General features: G+C 40.6%; 1 protein-coding gene and 1 pseudogene across 2 annotated transcripts in view; one reads left to right on the plus strand and one right to left on the minus strand.

Moving 5' to 3' along the window:
- kiaa1549la (KIAA1549-like a) overlaps window positions 1-13,157 on the plus strand; it is an 83,154-nt gene extending 69,997 nt beyond the window's left edge. For both annotated transcript variants that reach the window (XM_028408264.1, XM_028408265.1), the window contains 10 exons: window positions 3,727-3,851; window positions 4,426-4,646; window positions 5,563-5,695; window positions 7,175-7,416; window positions 7,678-7,843; window positions 9,327-9,424; window positions 10,812-10,957; window positions 11,036-11,190; window positions 11,274-11,319; window positions 12,702-13,157. In XM_028408264.1, the coding sequence (XP_028264065.1) occupies window positions 3,727-3,851; window positions 4,426-4,646; window positions 5,563-5,695; window positions 7,175-7,416; window positions 7,678-7,843; window positions 9,327-9,424; window positions 10,812-10,957; window positions 11,036-11,190; window positions 11,274-11,303 (1,316 nt within the window). In that variant the 3' untranslated portion in view covers window positions 11,304-11,319; window positions 12,702-13,157. The remainder of the gene's footprint in view (window positions 1-3,726; window positions 3,852-4,425; window positions 4,647-5,562; window positions 5,696-7,174; window positions 7,417-7,677; window positions 7,844-9,326; window positions 9,425-10,811; window positions 10,958-11,035; window positions 11,191-11,273; window positions 11,320-12,701) is intronic.
- Window positions 13,158-16,224: 3,067 nt separating this feature from the next.
- Window positions 16,225-20,234, minus strand: LOC114437810 (golgin subfamily A member 1-like; annotated as a pseudogene).
- Window positions 20,235-22,329: the final 2,095 nt, after the last annotated feature.

Here is a 22,329-nt window from a genome sequence, read left to right on the forward strand (position 1 = left end):
CATCTTAGAGGCACACCAAAGGTGCAACAGAATGCTCTGCCGTTCTGCCTGTTTTACACAGAAGAGAGAGCTGCATAAAAGTTCAAGAGCCCTGCAATGAACAGGATGTATGGATGGAGCTACAGTTAACTTGCTGGTGAAGTTCAAATGTTTGAGAGGGTAGAATGAGAAAGCTTTAGCAAATAGTTTGATAACCACTGACGTCAGGATAATTTGAGATCTTGCAAAATCAAAATATGCAGATATTTCTTGTCAGGAAAGAGAATATTAATTGTCATCCTGAACTGCATAGAGCATGTTAGCCCTGCGTCGACTTCTGACTGTTGTAGTTCACACACTGTTCACACAGTTCTTGTAGATTCCTGAAGTGTCTTACCTGAATCCCTGCTGTCTGAAGGCACTAAAAGATTTATTTCCAGATGCGGAATTATAAGCTGTACATGCTCCATTATCAGCAATGGCAGTATATATGCTGCATCTTTGATATGTGATTTGTTAACAAGATTACCAAGCAGACCTTTTTCCAACAGAAATGGTTGCACAAACATTGCTCAGATCACTGATAACCCAGCAAATGTTGCGTCTGTTCAGTGACAGGACTAGGACACAGCCATTTTCAATCTCTTTTGCATCAGCAAACCAGTATTCACAGTAATTTGTCTGATTTATAGTGTTTATGCAAGCGAATGAATGAATACCCGCAGGAGAGGAGGAGAAGATGAGTAATTGTTTCATTTTCTCACTACTGTGCACAAAGAGCTGGAGATGGACAGAAGTGTCGTTTTTAGAAAAAGAAACACGACAAAACAGACGTACAGAGTGATGTTTCTGTCAAGGAAATCACCATAACATCATAATGAAAAACATTTAACTGAAGAACGTGTGTACTGCGAGTCATTATAGCTTCTTGTTAGAGTTTAGATGACTTTTAGAACTGAGAAACAGAATATGAGGGAAAGGTCCTGCTGTAGGTCAGATTGACTTTTAAATCGATGTTCATCCTTATCGGTGACTTTTTTCGATACAGCTAAAAGGTTAATGACACTGCACTTTCTTTTTTGCCCTATACATAACAGATGAGAATACCATTACCAGCTTTATAGCCACATCACTACTGCTGCTAAAAAAAGTCATCTCCATCTTTGTGAGTAAGATCACTGCAGATACAGAACAGTGAACAGGACTTAGCAACTGTGAATTTGATGATCTGTTATACAGGCTTATACATTTGTGGACCATAGCTTGATCTATGCTACGCACATAGAAACCTCTGCAGTTATACTAGCGTGCACAAAAAAAAGCGTGCTAGTAGCCTCATCCAGGTGTTTAAAAAAATCAATCAATCAATCAATTGAAACCAAACTGTTCACATTGTCGTTGGAGTTTTTTATTCTAATTTAATAGAAAATAAATTAGCTGTATTGTAAAAACAGATAAGGTACGTTTTGTTACGAAACGTACCGTTTTGTTTTGTTACGAAAAAAACGGATGCGCAGTCATCTGTTAATGTGGATTTGAACTTCAAAACTTGTCCTAGTCACTTCATTTTGCACCCTTAGACTACTCCTAGATCTTAAGATATAGAAATTAGAGCGACACAACATGTAGCCACAAACAGCAGGGTTGTTCAAAGTTTCAACATGTCAAACCTGTAATGACAATGTGGCATGACTGTTGTAGGTAGTAGATATAAAATTAAGTCAACTTTCCTGATGCCCGGAGGAGACTTTATGAAAAATAAAAACCCATTACTAGACACAGAAATATAAGCTGTGCATGCTTTTATCTACAGTAACTGTTGTTGCTGAACCTTACACAAAAAGATCTGTATACGCTCCATAATTGCTGGACTAAGACATGACAGAGACTAAATTAGTAATCAAATGGATGATGATAAAAATGGGATTTCATGATGTGCCTGCAATAATTAATCATTACATAAGCATACAATTTGTACACTCTCCCAACATTCCAATGTTTTGCACCTGCTGCGACAGTAACACAGACAGTTTACCAGCAGCAGCAGCGTTTAGGGTTCATGTAATCTATGTGTGTCCAATCTGGTCCATGGCCTCTGCCGCCTTGTGACTCCACCTGCTCCGACCTTAACTGTGGCCCTCTAAGAGGCAGGCGCAGTTGCAGCAACAAAATAATAATGCAGGCTGAGCCACTGCCAGGATGGATGGTGACAGTGTGGGTTTGGAGCTAGGTTAATGGCAGACTGTTGTAGCTCTACAACGACGGAGTCTGCCATATGATGTCAGTCAGGCAGTGACTCATGGTGCAACACAACACGCTCCATCTGCTGCTCCCTACGCTAACATATACACAGCTACTTCATGTACAGACGCACCACATACAGCTGAGGTGTTTTTTTCATTAGAGGACCAGTGATCAGAACTCACTTTGTAGTGGATGGCTGTAATCTGAATGTTTAGTTTCCATGACAACAAGTAAATATCACATATAGAAGCTAAATGAGACAAATTTCATTATTTTGGAGAGTGACAGTCAACCAAAGCCCATGTCAGCACATACTGTGAATACCATAAACCCTGCCTTTTACTTCAAGTGTTTAGCTTAATACAGCAACTCATCTATGAGGAAGTAATGCAGAATTGACATATCAGATAATATGTTTTTGTTTAGCAGTGACAAAGACTAGTGTAATTGCTGATGAAAACAATAATAAAATAGACTCCAGGGTTTGATCTTTACTACATTGTGGTCATTTTCTTTGTTCATAGCAGTACCTTTATTATTATTCCAAAAACAATATAACCATGAACAGCTGTGTTCTGCATGAGTCCCACACCATCAGAGCTGATATTCTGTTTATTTTTGAGTCCAGACATTGTTTCCTCGAGAGAATCACAATATTTTATTTCTGATGTGTCATATGGTTACAGGAGCAGTGCAGTTCTTACAAAGAGTCAAATGTGAAACCACAGCACAGCAACACCAGCTGACTCACTGAGAGAATTTTCATATCACTGTGAATCACGGTGATACGAGAAGCAGAGCAACTTTCTAAGCTGCTAAGTTTACTTTAGATGGCTGATTGAAGAATGATTCAATGAATAAATAAGAAACAAGGTATGCACTTCACTTCTCTCCATCTCTAGACTTCATCATTTTTTGAAGGATGAAAGAGGAGACTCTAAAGTTAGGAGAAAACCTTACATGTCCTGCAGAACCTTGCCTACTCTTGCAATAGGCACAGTGTTTTTTTCTTCTTCTCAAGCTGCAAGATCTCATCAACTCCATCACAACCAACAGGGATAATGCATTATATAGTCATAATTTTAGTGGATCCTTGGCATCTCAAATGTGAAGCAAAAACAAAGAGGATTCTTAAAATTTGCATTATCTCTAATGGCCAGCAGGAGGCAACTCTTCTGGTTACAAATGTATCCTACTTTTTGTTGTTACAAAAAAACTATTATTATGTTCTCAGTCACTAGTCACAACTAATATAAGTAATGATTTTGTAAATTAAGGTCACATATAAAACAGCAAACGATAATGCAGGGTATGCTTTAAGGCATGGCTAAGTCCACACCCAAAACATTGTATATTCTGGTTCAAAAAATAAAGAGATGATGGCAAAATTTCCAAACCTGTGGCTTAACATTTGTTGTCCACATGTGTCTTATTGTCACAGTTGTGACTTCTGGTTCTTCCAATGTCATCTTCTTCCTCTTACTAACTTATTTGTCTTCCCAGACCCGTATGAGGAACACACAGGCTCTCTGCGCCTCATCACCATCAAACCCATGACAGCCCAGCCAACCTACTCCTACCCTTCCTCCTCCTCACACAGCCAGGACTCTGTGGTCGTCAATGGGGAGGTGAGTCTGTACACACATTACACATAGTGCACACACATGTGTTCGAGGCTTTCTCGCACTCAGCTTTGAGGTAAGCACGCAGTAGTGACAGTATATTGCAGAGGAAAAAATTGGGACAGTCACACACAAATACAGTAAAACTGCTTTAGATATTTTTGATATTGTTGTTGATGTTTTGAGCTGTTGATAATGGTTATAAAAACAGGTACTTCATGTAGTAGCATGGGTTCTCTACTGGGACACATTGTACTGTTACTGAATTTAGCTGTTGTTTCTACAAACACTATCCCTCCTTCCTTCCCGTAATCTCTCACCGAGCCTGTCACATCTCACTCTGCCTCTCTGCACCTTTCTCTACAGAGGGCAGCAGCACACAGCCTGATTATAAATTATCCATTAATTTATTAACATAAGACCAGAAAACCCCCTCAGGCATTTGCAGCTTTTCCACTTCATTAGCAGAAAATGTCATGTTTAGGGTGTGACACTCTCTGATTATCTGAAGATGGTCAGAAAAGTGAAACATAAAAACATAAAGAGGATAAAATTAAAGACTGGGACACTTTGTTTGCAGGCTAACCATGTTGGGCTAAAGCAGAAGTCTGACATTGAGCACTACAGGAACAAACTACGTCAGAAGGCCCGGAGGAAAGGCTACGGAGAGTTCTCTCTCTCCGAAACCGGCAGCCACGGTTTCAGTCACCGGGACACCAGGCACAGTCGGCACAACAACGGGGTCAAAGAGCCGATGACCGCTGAAGAGAAGAGGGCCTCCTTCGCTGGATGTCATAAGAGGTATAGAGTAGACTGCATTTAGGTTACCGGTACTTTATATATTACCAAGTTCAAACTCTATCACAAAGTGCCACTGCTGTTGCCTAGAAACCGTCTAATGGACGTCTAATTTGAAAGTGTGCATCAGCTGATGAGGTTGTTGAATTTGGACAAATAAATCTTGACAATAGTTGTATTGTAAAGGTTCAGTTAGTAGATCCTTTATATTCCTCACAGACATTTTGAATAAGTCTTCAAAACAGAGTCTGCCACTAATTCATTTTTTCTATGAAGAATAGAGCTTTATTTGTCTTCCAATACAAACACTGCAGCAAAATGTGTAGTAATGTTATAATATTTGAACTACATACATTTTTTGTGTCATTTCATCAAGCAGTAAACTGCTGAACAAACAACTGGCTGTCATTGTTTAGCAGAATGCATCTTAATTAGTGCATTTTTCTGTTTAGTCTGTCTAATAGGAAAATAAAAAATAAATTGTGTTTTCCTCCCAGCAAGAATTACTAACCCTGTACAGCATAGTTGCTAAGCAACATGGAAGTAGCAAGTGAGTTTTGGTCAAAGCACATTAATATTTTACACATCATGCAGATACATGCTCCTTTTTGTCACTTAGTGATTGAACACAATGAGCCTATAGACAGTTAATGACTCATTTTATATGTCATAGAACAGCACATATAACCATCTGAAAAAAGTGATGTCTGAGATTACAAATGCGAATACGGGTTTTTGTTTGGCCCAACCAAAATTTCAATTGTTTTAGAATGTGTGTCATATTATGTTAAAATGGTGTGTTTCTGCACGTTTCCTGGATAAACAGGGTGTGTTCAAGATGAGCACCTTTGTCAAAGCTGAGCATACATTTCATGATAAGTAAAGAATATATGTCATCAGTAACACATCTGTCCATCAGGTACTCGCACCCACGAGAGCCCACCTACTGGAGCCGTCAGTCACTGAGCAGTCCCAGCCCAGTAGAGACAGAGATGGACCTGTTGGTGCTCAGGGAGAGATCCAGGAGGGGGATCCGCAACAATGGCTACGATGTGAGTAACAAGATACACCTACTGAATCAGTCAGCCAGGAAGAAGGCCAGTAGAGCACAGATGTACTGGCCTTTCAATTATTCAATTTGAAGAAAAGGCCCTTAATAAATCTTCCATTTTAACCAGGACCTCAGAGTTACCTTATAGTCTGGAGGGAGAAGATATGAAGGGTTGACTGTAGCAGAGATTAAAAAAAATACCCAGCAGCAAGAACATGCAAAGCTTTGAAGTCAGATTCTGTAACAACTGTAATATAGCAGTTCCGGTCCAACCTCTGACCGGGTGAGTCATATAGAGAGATGGTGAATCGAGCAACTGTATAATAAAGCGCTGCTACTTTGTCAAACTAATAAAATAATCTTCTGAGAGCATTTTTAACTTTAATCCTTAACTCTCACTCTGATGCTTTTAAGCTCAGACCTGGAGGATTAACAAATTACCTCATGATGAACTTTATAAATATAATAGAGAGGTATGGGGGAAAAAGGAAAAGACAAAAAGATTAGGGAAAGAGTGATTCCTTCATTTTAAAAGGAGCAAAAGATGGAGGAAGGAAGAAAAGATGGTCTGAGGGAAGATGAAACTGGGGACAGATAGGGTGAAATCTCTTTATGCTTCTGCTCTGATGCACCATAGTAACAGCAGGCACCGTGCTACCTAGCTGAATGTCAATGACTCTGAATATGATTATAGCCTGTTCATGGATTCAGATGGGAGACTCGATAGCAGTTAATAGCCTTGGATGCACCAAACTGCTTGAAACGGCACAAGGAGAACAGGGTGTGTTTGCATGTACACTGCACAGAACCGTAAATCCTATCCTATCACAACAAGGTATTATAGTTTTTATGATATAGCTATTGGCGATGTTCCTGTTTCAGGGGGTGAATGTGGTTAAGCAACACAATATGGATGTTGATGTGATCATATATATTAATCTAAGCATATGATGACAGAATGATGCTTGATACTGGATGTTTTTTGATGTAAGTTTTTGCTCAAATTTGCCAGAAATTTCTACTATTGTTTGACATTTGACTTCAGTGAAATCATGTATTATGTTCACAGATCAGGTGTATGACTCTAAAACAGGGCAGTATTTTGTAAATCTAATCCTTCTGACTAAAAAGAACAGGAGCAAATTATAGCATTGCTCCAGTTTTAGTATCAGTACCCTGAGTTGCTTGAGGAGCAGCACTAGACAAAGATTAAACACAGTCCATAGTTTAAAATTGCGTTGCATCGGATTTGTTGTGCTGCAAAAACATTGTTGTATTGTAGGGGGAACTTGATTGTAGAAATTAAGATGATGTTATGATCAGAGGATAAAAAATGTGTACTGAAACCTGCATCCTGCCTATTTTTAAAAGCCAGAATCAATTGCATGATTCTTGTGTTTAACAGGAAACCAGAAAACACTTAGCTCTTATTGTTAAAGCTGTTGACTGTACTTTAGTACTGTGTGTGATCCCTCCACAGGGTGAGCCAGAGCCATTTGAGGAGACAAACGTGGACCGTCTGATGAGCTCTCTGGGTTACGGAGGTGGATCTACTGGAACTGGGACCGGCAGCTTAGGGGTGAAAGCTCACCGTGGCTCCGACTCCTCCACACTTAGCTCTCAGCCATCCATTGACGAGGTCCGCACGCAGATGCATATGTTGCTTGGCAACGCCTTCAGCTTGGCACCTCCAGACCACGACCCCCCTTCCCCTCCTACCAAGTAAATATGTTTTTTTCACTGAAAAGTTCTCTCGTAGAACATCTGCATAATTTCCAGCATTCTGTAGGAAAGAAAAGAGATTGATTCCCTGATGCACAGTTTGAACTCTGCATACATCCCACTCCCAGGCTGTTTCTCCAAAAGCTGCTTTATCTCAACACGTCTGCTCGGTACACTGGAGAAATACTAAACAGAGAGTAGGTGTAAATCTGACGACTAAACTTCATTTTTTATTTGTTACTGCTCCTCCTTTGCTAACAGCCACCGCCATCACCTCCACCACGCTCACAGCGCCTACAACCCATCCCGTACCAGCCACTACAGCGACGGGGTGACCAGCGCCCCGGGGACAATGAATCATCCCTGTGGAGGCAGACAGAGAAGCACGGGCTACGAGGACATGCACCAGTGTAGCCTGCCCAAACCGGTAAGCACTGGGAGGGAAATGGGAGAAGGATACAGAAAACATCACCAACAGTTTATGTTGCTTTAGGTGCTGCTCCAACATTATTATTATTTCTCAATAATCTTTGTTGCTTCCAGCTGCCTGAAAAATCTTTCCTCTGAGTTTATTACAAACCTGTGGCTTCAGACAGAAGCAGGGTCCATGCGTCCACTACTTGTATGCGTTTACACAGCAGTATAACTCTTTATGAAGTCCATGCTAGAGACAGGATCAGTCAGGATCTATCTGCAAATCACAGTCTGTCTGTACTTCTCCTCACCTCAGACCACCAAGCTGTCACACACACACACTGTCACAGTTTATCAGGTTCACTCCTGAGCTCCATCACAGCTGTCAGATTGTGTCTGTGTTAAAGTTAGAGCCAGAGTCTGATCTGTTTACTCAGGAAAATAAAAAAAACTTTGATTTTATGTCAAGTCTTTAAAATTAAACGTCTCACAGTATTTGCAGTAATGATGATTGTATCATGTAGCGTCTGCATTGATGCTTCCCACTGCTATTCAGCAAGACCCCTAATGATTAAAGTAACTTGTCGCTGTTGATAAATAATGTCGCACAGATTTCAGACTCAGCAGGAGCTGATTATTATACATGAATTGTTTGGGCTATTATTGCATTTAAGCATCACAGAACTTTTTTTCCTATTTAATACCCTGGAACACTTAAAGGGCCAGTTCACCAGTTGAACATGAGCTTCCTCTCACCCTCTCCCATACTGAAACTAAATCAGAGAAGTCGACAAACCTGATGTTAGACTAGGTGAGAATAGAGAAGAAAAACTTAAAAGAAGCCCCTCTTGTCAGCCCATTCTAATTTACTTACTTGGTCTTGATCATATCCTGATTTCATTGGTTTACACCAAATACTTACATAACGTATTTGATTAGTTTCTGACAAGGAAAAAGGAAAACATCTCAAATGTCACAGATCACATGTCCTTTTGATAAATAACATGATGAAAGGCACTGCCAGATGAAGAAAGTTCTGCCTACACAGCACACAGAAACTCACTACAGCACTCCAATGTGGGGAATTGCAGACTTGGATAATGGTTGTTTGTGCCTCTCAATAAAAGCTTTTACATTACACACTGTTATTTAATCCACTATTACAATGTAATGTAATATCAAAACAAAATCACTCTGAGGTCAGAATGTTCAATTATTAATGAATTGATTATATAGTACCCACAGAGCTTGTCAAGGTCATGCATGTTTGGTTGATGCATTAAAATGTGATTACACACACATACACACGGTGGAAGGACGCCGTTACTGTTGCTATGTGTGTGCCGCTAACAGCTGATCAGCAAGGGGGAAGCTTTACAGAGATCAAAGTGACCGAACACCCACAAACAAATAATGCTGCCATGCCGTGCAGCTTCAGTTGTGTGTGTGTCTGTAACTGTGTTCAGATTTCTAAATGTTCCAAACATCTTCTGCAGGGCTTCCGGTTCACCCAGCTTCCAGACATGGGCATAGGTTCCCCCCCTCCTCTGATTCCTTCAAGACCTGGACCGCCTCCAGGGACCTCGCTACGATGGTACACACACAGACACACATAGCACACTGCAAAAACACTATAAATATATTCAGAATCAGTCATTCAGGAAAAACACTTCAGAAAACTCCTCAGCCAATCAGAATGCAGCAATGAGGCTAATCACAGAATCAGATAGATGTATTATTAAATGAGAATAAAAAGCATCAGAATCCTAAGCAGCATGGTTTGAAGTGACTGCGTCTTTCTCAGACCCATATGTTGGTCTGCATCATTTGAACGGAGCGTCCTCTTCATTTAAATGCTGCTGCCGTGTGCACTGTGTTGCTGGGTGCTTTGGCACTGCAGAGAGTGATTGACTGCTCAGCTGTTTTACATGAAGGAACATGCTCGCCATCTAGTGGACAAACAGCAAAAACGACACTTGAAGGAAGAAATGTTTCAGCTGCAGATTAAGAACAGATTTAAGAAAATACAAGACAATGGAAGAGAAGAGCTGAAATCTTCTATCCACATAGCTAATTACTACTGATTAAACTCAAAATCCAACCCTGGAGTATTATTCTTGTTACTAAAACAGAAATGGTGGTGTTTCAGGAGTTAATCAGTCACAGCTCGTCACACATCAGCTCCTCTGTGTCCCCATAGGGAGGGGCAGGGCAGCATGTTAATTCCTCTTTTAGTATGCACAGTGAGACATTAGTGCGCACAGTGCATTATGGTCCTGGAATCCAGCAGAGACCTGGCCGCCTGTCCTGCAGTCATTTACCATCATCACAGTGCAGCAACAGTGCAGAGGATGGCACAGAATAAGAAAAAAGAAGGCGGACATCCAAAGAATCTTGAATCAAATGTCTTAAAATAACTTTGATTTTTCATAGAGTATTAGCTATATAGTAGCAAATTAAATATATAATGGCATATACACTTTGACTGAACCAGATTATTGCTATTTTTACTATTAAGACGAAATAAATGATTTTGAATGAATTGATTTTGATATGAATTTGATTGATTTGGGTCTTTTCTTGCTGTATTTATGGAAAATACGTTTAATGATATAGAGGACTATAGAGTGGTGTTTGCTGAACTTTCTCCTTCTTTGTTTTTTGCCTTTGTGATTGGCTGCTGTGCCCTCATTAGTTTCACCTGGGTCTTAGCATCCAGGTGAAAGTAATTCAGGCTGACAGGTTCGAATGTCTGCAGTGGTGCACGGTGAAATCAATGAGGGCTTTCTTTTGTGCACGGTGAAGGGCGTGCGAGTCATTGAGAAACAGTACAAAAGATTGTAGTAATATTGTATTACTTTTACTAAAATATACTGAATGTCAATAAATCATTGCAAAGATAAAACATTAAAAACAGCAATAAAAACACAACAAAAGCCATTAAAAGCAGAGTAATATCCATCCCTCCTCTGCACTAACAGTTCCACCCCTGATGTCAGTCTGAAGCCTCGTGTGACGGAGTCCTCCGACCTGCAGCCCCAGCAGCACAACGGCGCCCCCTACCTGCCGCTCTCCAGGACCCCATTCCCTGCCGTCACCGTCGACCAGTCTATCAGCACCTACTCAGGTAACACGTAGTGTTAGGACGTTGAAATGCAGGCGACAGGTTTGTGGCATATCAGGTTAATTGTGTAACTCACCATAGGAAACCCAATAACAGCAGTGTACGCGATATCAGCCAACCGCCCGGGCTACTCAGACTACTTTGTCATGTCACCACCGTCATCATACCGGAGCCCGTCCTGGATGTCCTACCCACCTGAACCAGAAGACCTGCCGCGGCAGTGGAACGACACACCTGTAAGACACACACACACACCTCCTCTGTATAAATGTACATTATTCCAGTGTGTGTGAAGCAGTTTTTCCTCTTTCCTCTGCAGAACTCACGTCACCTTGAAACCATCTGCTGAAGCCGTCCAACACTCGGTGAGCACGCCCGTCCTTTGCGGGTCATGTGACATTCTTGTGATGTGATGCTTGCAGATTTCATTAAAGTATTAAATTCACAGTAAAATATGTTCTTACAAGATAAGTGTCTTATTTTAGGATTTCAAATTTTACACATATTTTAAACCTAATATGTGTAGAATGTTACGCATATAAAACAACCTACACTTATTGTCAGATTTAACAATTGGTTGCTTCCTCTATTATTCTTCTGATCTCACCCACTCACTGCTGCCTACTCACTCTATGTGGAGTAGCAGCATATGTAATTGGCAAAATAATAAAAAAAACACTTTATATTATTATTCTCTTATTTCTCTGTGCTGTCTCTGTGTCAATAAAACAGGCAAAATAATAAAGTGAGTCCTCTGTGCAGTTTAATGATATAGAGGACTATAGAGTGGTGTTTGCTGAACTTCCTCCTTCTTTATTTTTTGCCTTGTGATTGCAGCAGCCAAGTTTCACCTGGGTCTTAGCATCCAGGTGAAAGTAATTCAGGCTGACAGGTTCAAATGTCTGCAGTGGTGCTCGGTGAAATCAATGAGGGCTTTCTTTTGTGCACGGTGAAGGGCGTGCGAGTCATTGAGAAACACAAAAAGTACAAAAGATTGTAGGGAAGATTAAAGATGACAACAAAACCCACAAAGCAAGACTTTGAAAATGGAGTACTGAGATCTTCTGTTCAGCTTTTCTTTTTTGGCTTGCACACCTTCGTTAAGAAGCACTTTTTCATTTTATTAGCTCTGGTCCTTGAGAAGTGTTGGTCTAAGAGTTTTGGTAACTTAACACATAATTAATCAATCACTCATTTCCACCTGTTTTTTGGGGGGATTTAGCATCAGTAGTGGCAAAATGAATGAATGGTTGTCGGTCTTCATACTCGGTGTGTCTGGTTTAATTAAAACAAATGTATACCCACTTACAAACAGATTCTGGTACAGTTCGACTAAAGCATGAAAGCAACACAGAGTAAATGCATCCTCACAAACTAAAAAACAAAATGTAGTGTCACAAATATGACCTGAAAATCATTCAGTGTGCACACGATAAGAGCTGTCCATTCAGGTTGTTAGCCTTTTGCTGTTACTTTGCATGTTTTAGTGTTCTGTGAATGTAATCTGGGATTGAACTGGAATGTTCAGCTCTGACCCAGAGTGAACTGATGGTCACTTAGCACATAGATTAGCTTGGTGGGTTAATACAATATTTAAAAGAAACTTGCAAAACATCAAACTTTTGTGAATCAGATACTCTGAGGGTGATTTAAAAATAGATGATCTGGTTCTCATCAGAGAGATTGAGTGAAAAATCTTCTTCTATAGTGTCAGATCTTTTATGTTTGTCTCTGTGTTTTCCTGCAGGTGAATCTTTGGGTGGGTAGCGGCTCTGAAAACTCTTCCCGTGCTTTGACCTGACCTTCTCCCTGCTCACCACCATCTATCCTCTGCAGCTCCAAGAGTTTTTACATCCTTCAAAACTCCTCTGAGCCATAATCCCCCCCTCCAGATTTTGGATCACCAGGTCAAAGCTACTCCTCAATCTCCTTACCAATACAATGCACAGCCACCCCCCCCCCCCCCCGCTTCCTTCCTTCTCCTCACACTGCAGAACTGAGCTGATGTGAAGCTAAAACCATACATGTGCAGTGTGAATAACGGCGTGAGTACAGTGCAGCGTGAGACGTTCTCTGCCACCCCCAGGCATCATCGTGCGGTTAACTGCCATCTACCTAGCACATGATGGCACACAGCAGTGCCCCCAGCTGTGGCCAGCAGTCTCGAATTGGACCCCCCCTGGACTCCTAAGGTCCACCATAAAGCCAGGAAAGCTGAACTGACTTAAAACTGTGCTCTTTTTGATGAATCCAAATTCCTATGTAAACCTTCTACAGCTGGTTAATATGTGTATTTTAAAATAGAATGAGACTTCAAAAAAAAAATCTCTCGTCTTGAGCTGTCTTAATTTTAGTTTTTGGATATTTGTGTGCTTCTGTCTTTTACTTTTGTGCATTGATTATCATCAATGGATTATTGTACAAAAAAGACATAGTGAGTGTTTCTCTTTCACTCACCTTACTTCAAGGCAAGAAAATACAACTTTTTTTGCAGCAGAGAAATCGGTGGCTTAGTTGTCTGTGGTTATGATGGCTTTTCTGTACTTACTTTAAAAAAAAGAAATACTTCTTCGTTTACCTTTTTTCCGTCATCAGATTCAGCGATGAAAAGAAGAATTAGTCACTATGTTCTGTCCATCATCTGATTATGAGGTTTTTTGTCTGCTAACCATTAGACAGACCTGGGTCAAACATCCTGAGGGAAATCCTGCTCCTGTGCAGCTCTGCCCTTTGTTTTCCTATGAGCTGCAATCAGAGGTGATTTCTGCTCTGCTTTGACTCGGGTCTTTTACAATTATGTGAACACACCAGTATTCTTAGAAAAAAACAAACAAACATTTCTTTTACTTGAAAGGTGTCTACTGTAATCTACTGTATAAGGTTATTTTGATGAAGAGGGGATTAATATTTGGTCACTGGACTATGGTGTAGTACTGTTCAAGAGACTCGGCAGGCTCAGACGAGCCGTGTATGTAAAAGGTTAAATGTATTACTGTACATAACAAATGATTTAATGAAGAGATTTATGCAAGGAGTGTGGGAGGGAAAGTTTTGCTTTGACATTACTCTGATGCCATTTTTACTTTTTCACTTTTTTTCTGTATTTACAATGAAGGACTGTTTTTGTGATTTCCCAATGAGCTCATTTCATCTGGATCATCTTGTTTCATAGCAGTACCGTTAACAGCATAAAACATTTCACGACTAAAGAAAACGGAGCATTCAGAGTGACGAGCAGATTTAACCCTGCATTTACAATAGATGTGTAAGCTAATAGCCATAATTGTTGAAATAATGCAATTTTTAGTGCGGAGAATGTGACAGACTAAAATATATTTAGCCTCATTTTTACTGAGGGGAACTGGGATTTCCATGTGCGCGCTGTATGTTCGGCTCCTCATCATTTAGATGGTACTAAAGGAGATTATAGCCATATGTTAACTTCACCAAGTGGACATAAAAAAAGCTAAGACATACAGTGTTCAGTTACAAAAAATGATACCAAATGAGAGTATTTTTGTGGCAGGCGATAGAGAGGCAATAGTACGTAGTTTAATGAGCACTTTTATGATCCCATAAATAAAAAAAAAACACTGTAAATGTATGATTGGAATCACAAAATCCAACATCCCTGAGGAGTTTACATAATACAGTCAGAGTTATATTTTGTTGCCAGGTTGTATTGTAAAAATGCTTCTCGGTTCTATACTTAGGAAATAGTATTATTATTATATTATTTCCTTTTTATTGCCAATATTTGAGTAGATTAAATAAAAAATCAAATTCCATCGATGCTAACATTAGCTTGCTTGCTACCTAATAGAGCAAAATACTTACCCTCCTGTTTTCCAATTACACCTATCATAAGGTAGGCAACACCAGATCTGTGCAGTGTCTTAAGTTAGAGCTAGTAAAGTACTGTCGGATTAGATATGATATTACTTCACCAGGTAAATTAATACACTGTACAAATGTGTATGTTAAGCCAGTGTGGATGCTAGCCAACAAAGGAAACATATTTATATCTGATTACCTATCTAAGTAGCTTTACCTTAGCTATGCGCCATGAATCTGGTGTTGAGTGCTTTAAAACGTTGAATTGAACTCGAAAGCTACTACAAAATAATTAGAATCAACACTGAAGAACATGCACGCTAGCTACAGCCTGCAGTACACTTAACAGCCACAGGTGTCACTATACAAGCATCATCTGACCTTTAATTTCAAAGGGTAAAAATTGTTGCACTGAGACTGTAAAAATAAACAGAAAATATATATATATGTGTTTTCTTTTTTTGGGGATGTAACATTAAAACATTTTTTTTTTAAATTCCAGATGACTTTCACAACTTAAAAATTCCAAAACACACAGTCTGATCTAAATAAAGCCCCTGTATGCAGGTAGTGTCATTTTTCCTCAGGCATTTATTTAGGATTCCTCTCCTAGTGATGGAGAAATCTGGGCCCTTGTTTGATAAATATTGAACAGGAATATTTAAGCAAAGAGGAAAGGACACTTCATATCTTTGTGAGACCTGCAGCAGCCATCTTGTTTTTAATCATCCTCACTGTACAGACCCACATTTATCATTTCATTTGACTCCACAGAAAGAGCGATCGGGGTGGGCGGGTGTTTTTTTTTTGGTTTTTCATTTGAAGAAGAAGACTTTAATGCTATGCTCTGAGTTGATGTGCAATGTTTGTGCTTTACACGGGTAGTGGCGAGATGCTTTTATTGATGAAGGAACTTCAGGATGAAACTGACTGCCAGTAGTTTTTTTTCTCTTCTTCTTCTTCTTCTTCTTCTGCTGTTTGAGCCATGATGCTGTGACGTCATGGCTGCGCTGATGATGTCACACTATCGTCACTCGGGTGTTGAAGGGGGAGGGTCACAGTGACGACTAATTATGAATGCTGTTGGATGTAGTTATGCAGAAAAAAACTTTTTGGTGAATTTAAACAATAAATACAAATTAAAAGTCCTGTGTCGGCCTCTTTAAGTGTTTATTATTGAGCTGCCTGTGTGCGTGGAGTTTCACGGCAACACCACCAGAGGGAGGCACACACACACACACACGCACGCACGCACGCACGCGCGCGCACACACACACACACACACACACACACACACACACACACACACACACACACACACACACACACACACACACACACAGCTCATGTCTGCTCTCTTATGATCTGTGACTGGTACAAAGGTCCAATTCACTGGTTTACAGGCACAGTATGTGTCTGGTACTGTCCATCATTGTGGGGAACCTATGTTAGGAACAGTATCGTGTTTACCCACAGACCTGCATTTGCAGCTCCTCCTTCTGTCGTCTGGTTTCTTCCAGAGCTTTAGCAATTTCTGTGCTCAATGTCTGCCGGCTGTTCAGCTCTGCCTGGAGGGAACATGCCGAGACAGGGAGTGAGGACTACAGATAGCCTCTGTTTTAATCTCCTAAAAACACCTCAGCAGGGCTCATCATCTCATCAGTACTCTATTTTTAGACCAGCAGTCCTATCAAAAAATGTGTAAGCTCATGTTTTGTGTGAATACGTGTTTCTGACCTTACAGTCCTCCATCTCTTCACTCCGCTGCTTCAGAGTGGAATTTGCCTCATTCATCTGTTTGTCCAGATCAGCCTGCCAGTACAAAACAAAGACGATAAGTCAACACATCACACAACGGCATCCTCTCCAAAAGCTGCTGGCACACTTTCTCTTCTCTGTAATCAGAAATACTTTATTAATCCCAGGGGGAAATTGCTTGCATTCCAGGTGCTCCATGCATACTCAGAAACAGGTTAGAACTATAAAGTAAGGTAAAATTCATTAGTTTTATTAACAAGTTAATCTTACTCCTTCAGATGCTTGACCAGGGATTAGTCCATTTCATGACTCGTGAAAACAGCCATAGTGATACTTGCAGTTCAAAAGTGTTTTAAAAACTAGTAACCATATGAAGTTAATGTCAGAAGTACCTGCTGCATAATGCTGCAGGATACAATTAAAATAGGTGAAAGTAAGGTGTAGCAAACATACCACCCTGTCCAGCAGCGTCTGTTTGTCTGTCTGTAAAGAGCTGATGCTTTCTTCCAGCCGACTGGCCTTCTCCTGACTCTGCTGCTCTAACAAACACACCTGCTGATCCAGAAAGGCTTTCTCTGCATTCCACTCTCCTTGCTGTGCAAAACAAACAGAGATGCATCAGAAAACAGAGGAACAGAACATTTATTTCATTTCATTTTAGGCAGATTAAATCATCTTATTTTCCGTGTTAGAGTAATGTAAAATGTAAAACTTGCAACTCACAACTTTGTCCATGTGTTGCTGTTTCTCTGTGATCTGCTGTTCTGCACTCTTCAGCCTCTCAGTAGTCTCTAGCACCTGCAGCTCCAGGTTAGCAATCTGAAATGGAGAGACCATTCATTTTATGAGTTAAAGGCATAAGTAATGATGTATTTTGAAAGTGCAGGGTAAATTTAGTTAGATTTATCAATCTTGCAGCAGTGTATCTGGCATCTTACCTGTGTGTCTGTTCTCTCTCTGTAGGCCCTGGAGGAGTCTTCTTTGTGCCGGAGCAGAGTCTGCAGCTCAGTAATAGTACAGCTCATCCTGGATACCTGAGGGCAGAGAGAAGAGACACCGATTGACATTAAGTCCAACGTAAGAGATCTGAGGAAATAACAAGACTATTGTGCAATTTACTGTCAGCACTTAGACCTCAATCTGGAAAAGAAAGCTGAGGTGAATAGACCGAAGTGGAAGGAAAAACCATGCAAGCAATAAAAATACATAAAAGGAACAACACTCTCGAACAACTGAGGCTCCACTTTGATCCTAGTTTCATCATTACTTCAATCCCTCTCAACTGTTTGTGCTGTAAAATGCTTTTATTTACCTGTGCCTCCAGAGAGCTAACAGTATCAGCATGGTTTGTTCGGACAGCCAGCAGCTCTGCTCTGGTGTCTTTCAACATCGTCTCTACGTTGGACTTCTGAAAAAGCATTAGCAGCACTGATAAGTAGGTATAAGTGCTTTTATCTTACCAAAGTAATCTGTTAAAAGTGCTACAAGGCTGGTGATGTGTTCTAAATTAACAACCAAAACCACCACTGGTCTGATCCAAGCTGACTTTACCTCCTGAAGAAGCTCCTGTAGATGCTCATCTTGGCTCAGGTTCCCTTCCAACCGTCTCTCCAATGAAGATACTTTCTTCTGAAGGTCCACTAACAAGCGCTCCTTGTCCTCCTCGGTCACAGCAGCCTAAAGGCAGAGAGCATGTTTAACAAAATAAACAATATTCTATTAATATTGCTCGAAACTACCTGGATAATTTATGTTTTCCAAAAGGATTTATGTTCTGACCTTTTGTTGCTGCAACTTCAGGGCATCGTGTTCAGTCTGCAATTCATGGAGTGACTTCTCTAGATTTGAGACCATACTCTGGGACTAAAAAATAAAACATTTTATAATGTCGAGAAATAATCAATAAATGAGCAGTGTGGAGGAGTGTAGCAGTTTGGGTTTGGACTGACCTTCTGGAAGTCTTCAGAAACCTGCTGGATGACAGACTGCAGCTCCTGACATTGTCCCTCCAGCTCACTTATCTGCCTCTTCTCTGAGCAGCAGCAGCTCCTCTCTGCACCAACCCAACAACCCAACAACAATTCCAACATGACCACACAACTAATTACAAGAAATCCCTGTTGCATTTCTTCTTACCTCTCTATTTCAAGCTCAGAGTTGAGTCTGCAGCTCTCCTCATGCTGCTGTTCCAGAGCACGGAGTTTTCCCCGGGCCTCAGAGAGCCCTCGTTTTGCTGACTGAACTTCACCGTCCTTCTGCTGCAGCTCCTGCTCTCTCTGGCTCAGTAACTCCTCCTTTCTTAGCAACTGATGGGCAGAAATGGGAAATAAATCCCAATGAATGAATGCAGATTACATCAAATCACACCTTACATTTAAGGCCTCCCCTGTCCTGTACGATGGCAAAATGTGGTCGTCTTGAAGACTAAACTGGGTTATTTCTAATCTTTAATCTTATTCACTTCTGCTATCAAACAGAACACCACATGTACGTACCATGTGTTTCACTTTAGCAAGCTCCTGCTGCTGAAAGCCCTCCAGTTCATCCAGGTCATCCCTTTTCTGGAAGAGTGCTAGGCTCTGTTCCATCATCTTCTCTAGGCGAGCTGACAGGTCAGCCTATTATTATAGCACCATTCATGCTGCTCCATCCATTGCAGGATTCCAGGAGCTAATTTTAAAGGATCCCTGTGGAGTTATGACCTGTGTATACAGGTGATAATACCTGTAGTATGAATTAATGATGAGCTATCCTCTGTAAAAATTAATAGTAAGTATTTCTGCAGGTGGTAGGAGTAAAAATGCATCAACATTGACCAGAGAAAAGGCCACTAACAAAAGCCTGGGATAAATAGCTGGAATGCTTGCAAATGCATTGCATGCAATTGTTGGAGCTCAGGATTCTGCAGATCTTTTCTTTACTCCACAGGGCACCTTTATGTGTGCTTACCCATTTGCTTGGAAGGGAATTAACAATATGTGGTAAATGAGCGCTGCTATCTTGTGTTATTGTGTTGGGAAATGTGTGTTGCAGGGGTTACTTATGTACAGGGTTAATGAGTTGGCATGAAGCTAGCTGGACAGCTATTAGTTACTGATCAATCGATCAGTCTAAACCGTGACTGCCACTGGAAGACTAACAAAATAGATGTCTGCGGTCAAGAGGTGGAGTTGCTTGTGGCTAAGGTGGAGTTTGTTTTTGTCACAAATAAGTTCAGATTTTTGATATGATAAACTTACCTGCTTTAAACATTAGGACTCATAATGTGGTTGTGTATATGAAAGCCTTGTGGTTTTACTTCAACACTAATTGATGTGGTGTTCTGCAATCTGTGTGTTAGGGTTTATGGAAGAGTTGTGGCTCACTAACACAAATACAACTCTCTTAGAAACATAGTAATGTGAAGGGAAATCAACAGTGTCAAAGGTCACTTCACAATTTGGGCTGCAGGTTTGCCCATGTTAAAAGAATACAAATTAGAGGAGCATACGCTGAACTGAACTTGATACTGTCTGACAGATAACGACTTACCTTTTCCACACTGCCCAACTTCTCCATCCATTCCTGCAGGTAAAGGATTGAAAGATGTAAAAACACAGGCCTGATGTCAGTAGTGTACAGTAAGGAAATACAGAGTGACATTTACCTGATCCTTCTTTTCTAAAGCTAAAGCCATCCCCTCTGCCATTTTGGCTTTGTTGGCTTGATGATTCTCATTCTGGTCTTGAAGTTTCTTTATGGACACTGAGCAGTGAAAGTGACAAAGAGAAAGAGAAAGATGGAAACCATACAGAAACGTTTGTATTTTGCATTTTCTATTTCATATTTTGTTGCATTTGCACGTATTGCATTTTCAGAGTGATGTGAAATGGCTGCTTCAGTTCAGTCAGAATTATACTTGGGGAAACTGATTCTCAGAGACTCATCTTGCCGGATGGGCTTCCAGCAACTGTTCCTGAACTTGTTGAGCACATCAAGAGGCAGTGTGGAATCCAGTCTGACTCCAGGCTTCAATTCATGGATGCTTTTTGGATTTGGCAATGAATTTACTAACTTGACTTCTGTATCAGAGGTCGAGGACAAAAGCACCATAAAACTAATCTTTGATTGTGGCCTGCCTGGCACTCCACCCTGCCCTCACTCAACTTCTGCTACATCAGGCTGTAGTGATGAATCATTACTTTCATGTGCCGACATTTTGTCATCAAAATTAATTAACCATTTACAATATACCACACTGAGGATTCACAACGTTCAAAGCAAAGACGGTGTAGCGTCCTGACTAACGCAGTGAATTTAGCTTTACATGACTGCTATGGCTAGTTAGCCTGCCGCACACATTATTATATACATAGTATTACGCAATGTTTTCATACACTAACGTTTTCGCTTGGTAAATGTAGTTTGCAATAACTGCCACATTTGTTGTTCATATTTGTTATGATGATGTTTCGTGTTTTTTACCCTGTGAATGAGGACTGATGCCACTTGTTGCGCTCGACAAAACTCCTCTTCTGTGAACACGTAATGCGCGTCCATGTGATTAGATGTATTTACACGTTTACGTCGACTAAGGTCATGTGACTTACCCACAAACCCCTTCCATCCCTCTCGAGTACAGTAATCTGTTAAATGTGCAGTTTTACATTAAAAATATTGTGAAGAAATGATCTGGGGCGACAGGCCTGGTGAGAGGGACACTAAATAAAATTGCAGCAATCAAACTAAAAAATAAAACTTTTACCATAATGGAATCTGCTGTGACAGAGAGACTTAAGGGCTATGAGTTTCTAGCAACAAGTTAGCTCTGAGGTTTTCATTCTTTGAGCTGTAGTTTAGAGGTGATGAATATTTGTGTTTTACTTAGTCCAGCCAAAATGGACAATTAGTGCACCCGCCATTCTGACCACAGCCGAAAGCAACCTGGACCAGTTGTATATATAAACTTGACTGTGACATCATATCTGTATATGTTGTATACACATGACCTGTCATATGCTAATTAATTTACATCATCCAAAATATTCAACCACTTTGAGGTGGGCATTGTGGAAGAAAACGTCAGCGTCATACTGGACCCGCTGGATGAAAAACTCCTGTGGCGTCCATACAACAAAACCACAGTAACTCACTGTCACAACATGCATTTGGGCTTGTACTTGGTACATACTTGTGGTCCATCTTAAACAAAGTGCAGCTTTTTTTAACACAATGTGTCATTCTACCCAGAATCACTAATAAAGAAAAAGTGACATAGACGGGTATTCTTCCTTTTAGCTTCACTCACCCCTATGTTTCTGTCAGCAGAGCCTGTGACAAAACAATTGAATACAAGGAATCACACCTTAATCCAAATGATCCTGGGGTGGACCTTCAGCTGTCTCTGTTTCACAGAATATAACCAATAATGTCCATCTCCAGTAGGCCTCCTGTATCAATGGGTTTTGGCCCCACAAACTGCCAGAATGCCACAAAATGAGTTGAATCTCACTCCAAGGTTTTTGGAAAAGTTGGCAGCTCTGCATCAGCCTGTCCAGTTAGGATCAACACTGATTGTGGATCCATTTTAGCTGCTGTTGTGCAAATGGACCAGACAACAGGTGGAAATGAGAGGCAGTTATCAAGACAAGCCCTGTAAAGGAGAGGAATACACACACATGATAATATTCGCCACACTACAATGACTACAGTGTGCTGCATTCCATCCAATGATGAGGCTCGGACTTTTCAATGAGTTCATGGAAATTGAATGGAGTGGATGATCATTCGCTTTGATGGTTGTA

This window comes from Parambassis ranga, chromosome 6 (genome assembly GCF_900634625.1).
Source record: "Parambassis ranga chromosome 6, fParRan2.1, whole genome shotgun sequence".
In the NCBI taxonomy this organism is placed as follows: domain Eukaryota; kingdom Metazoa; phylum Chordata; class Actinopteri; family Ambassidae; genus Parambassis; species Parambassis ranga.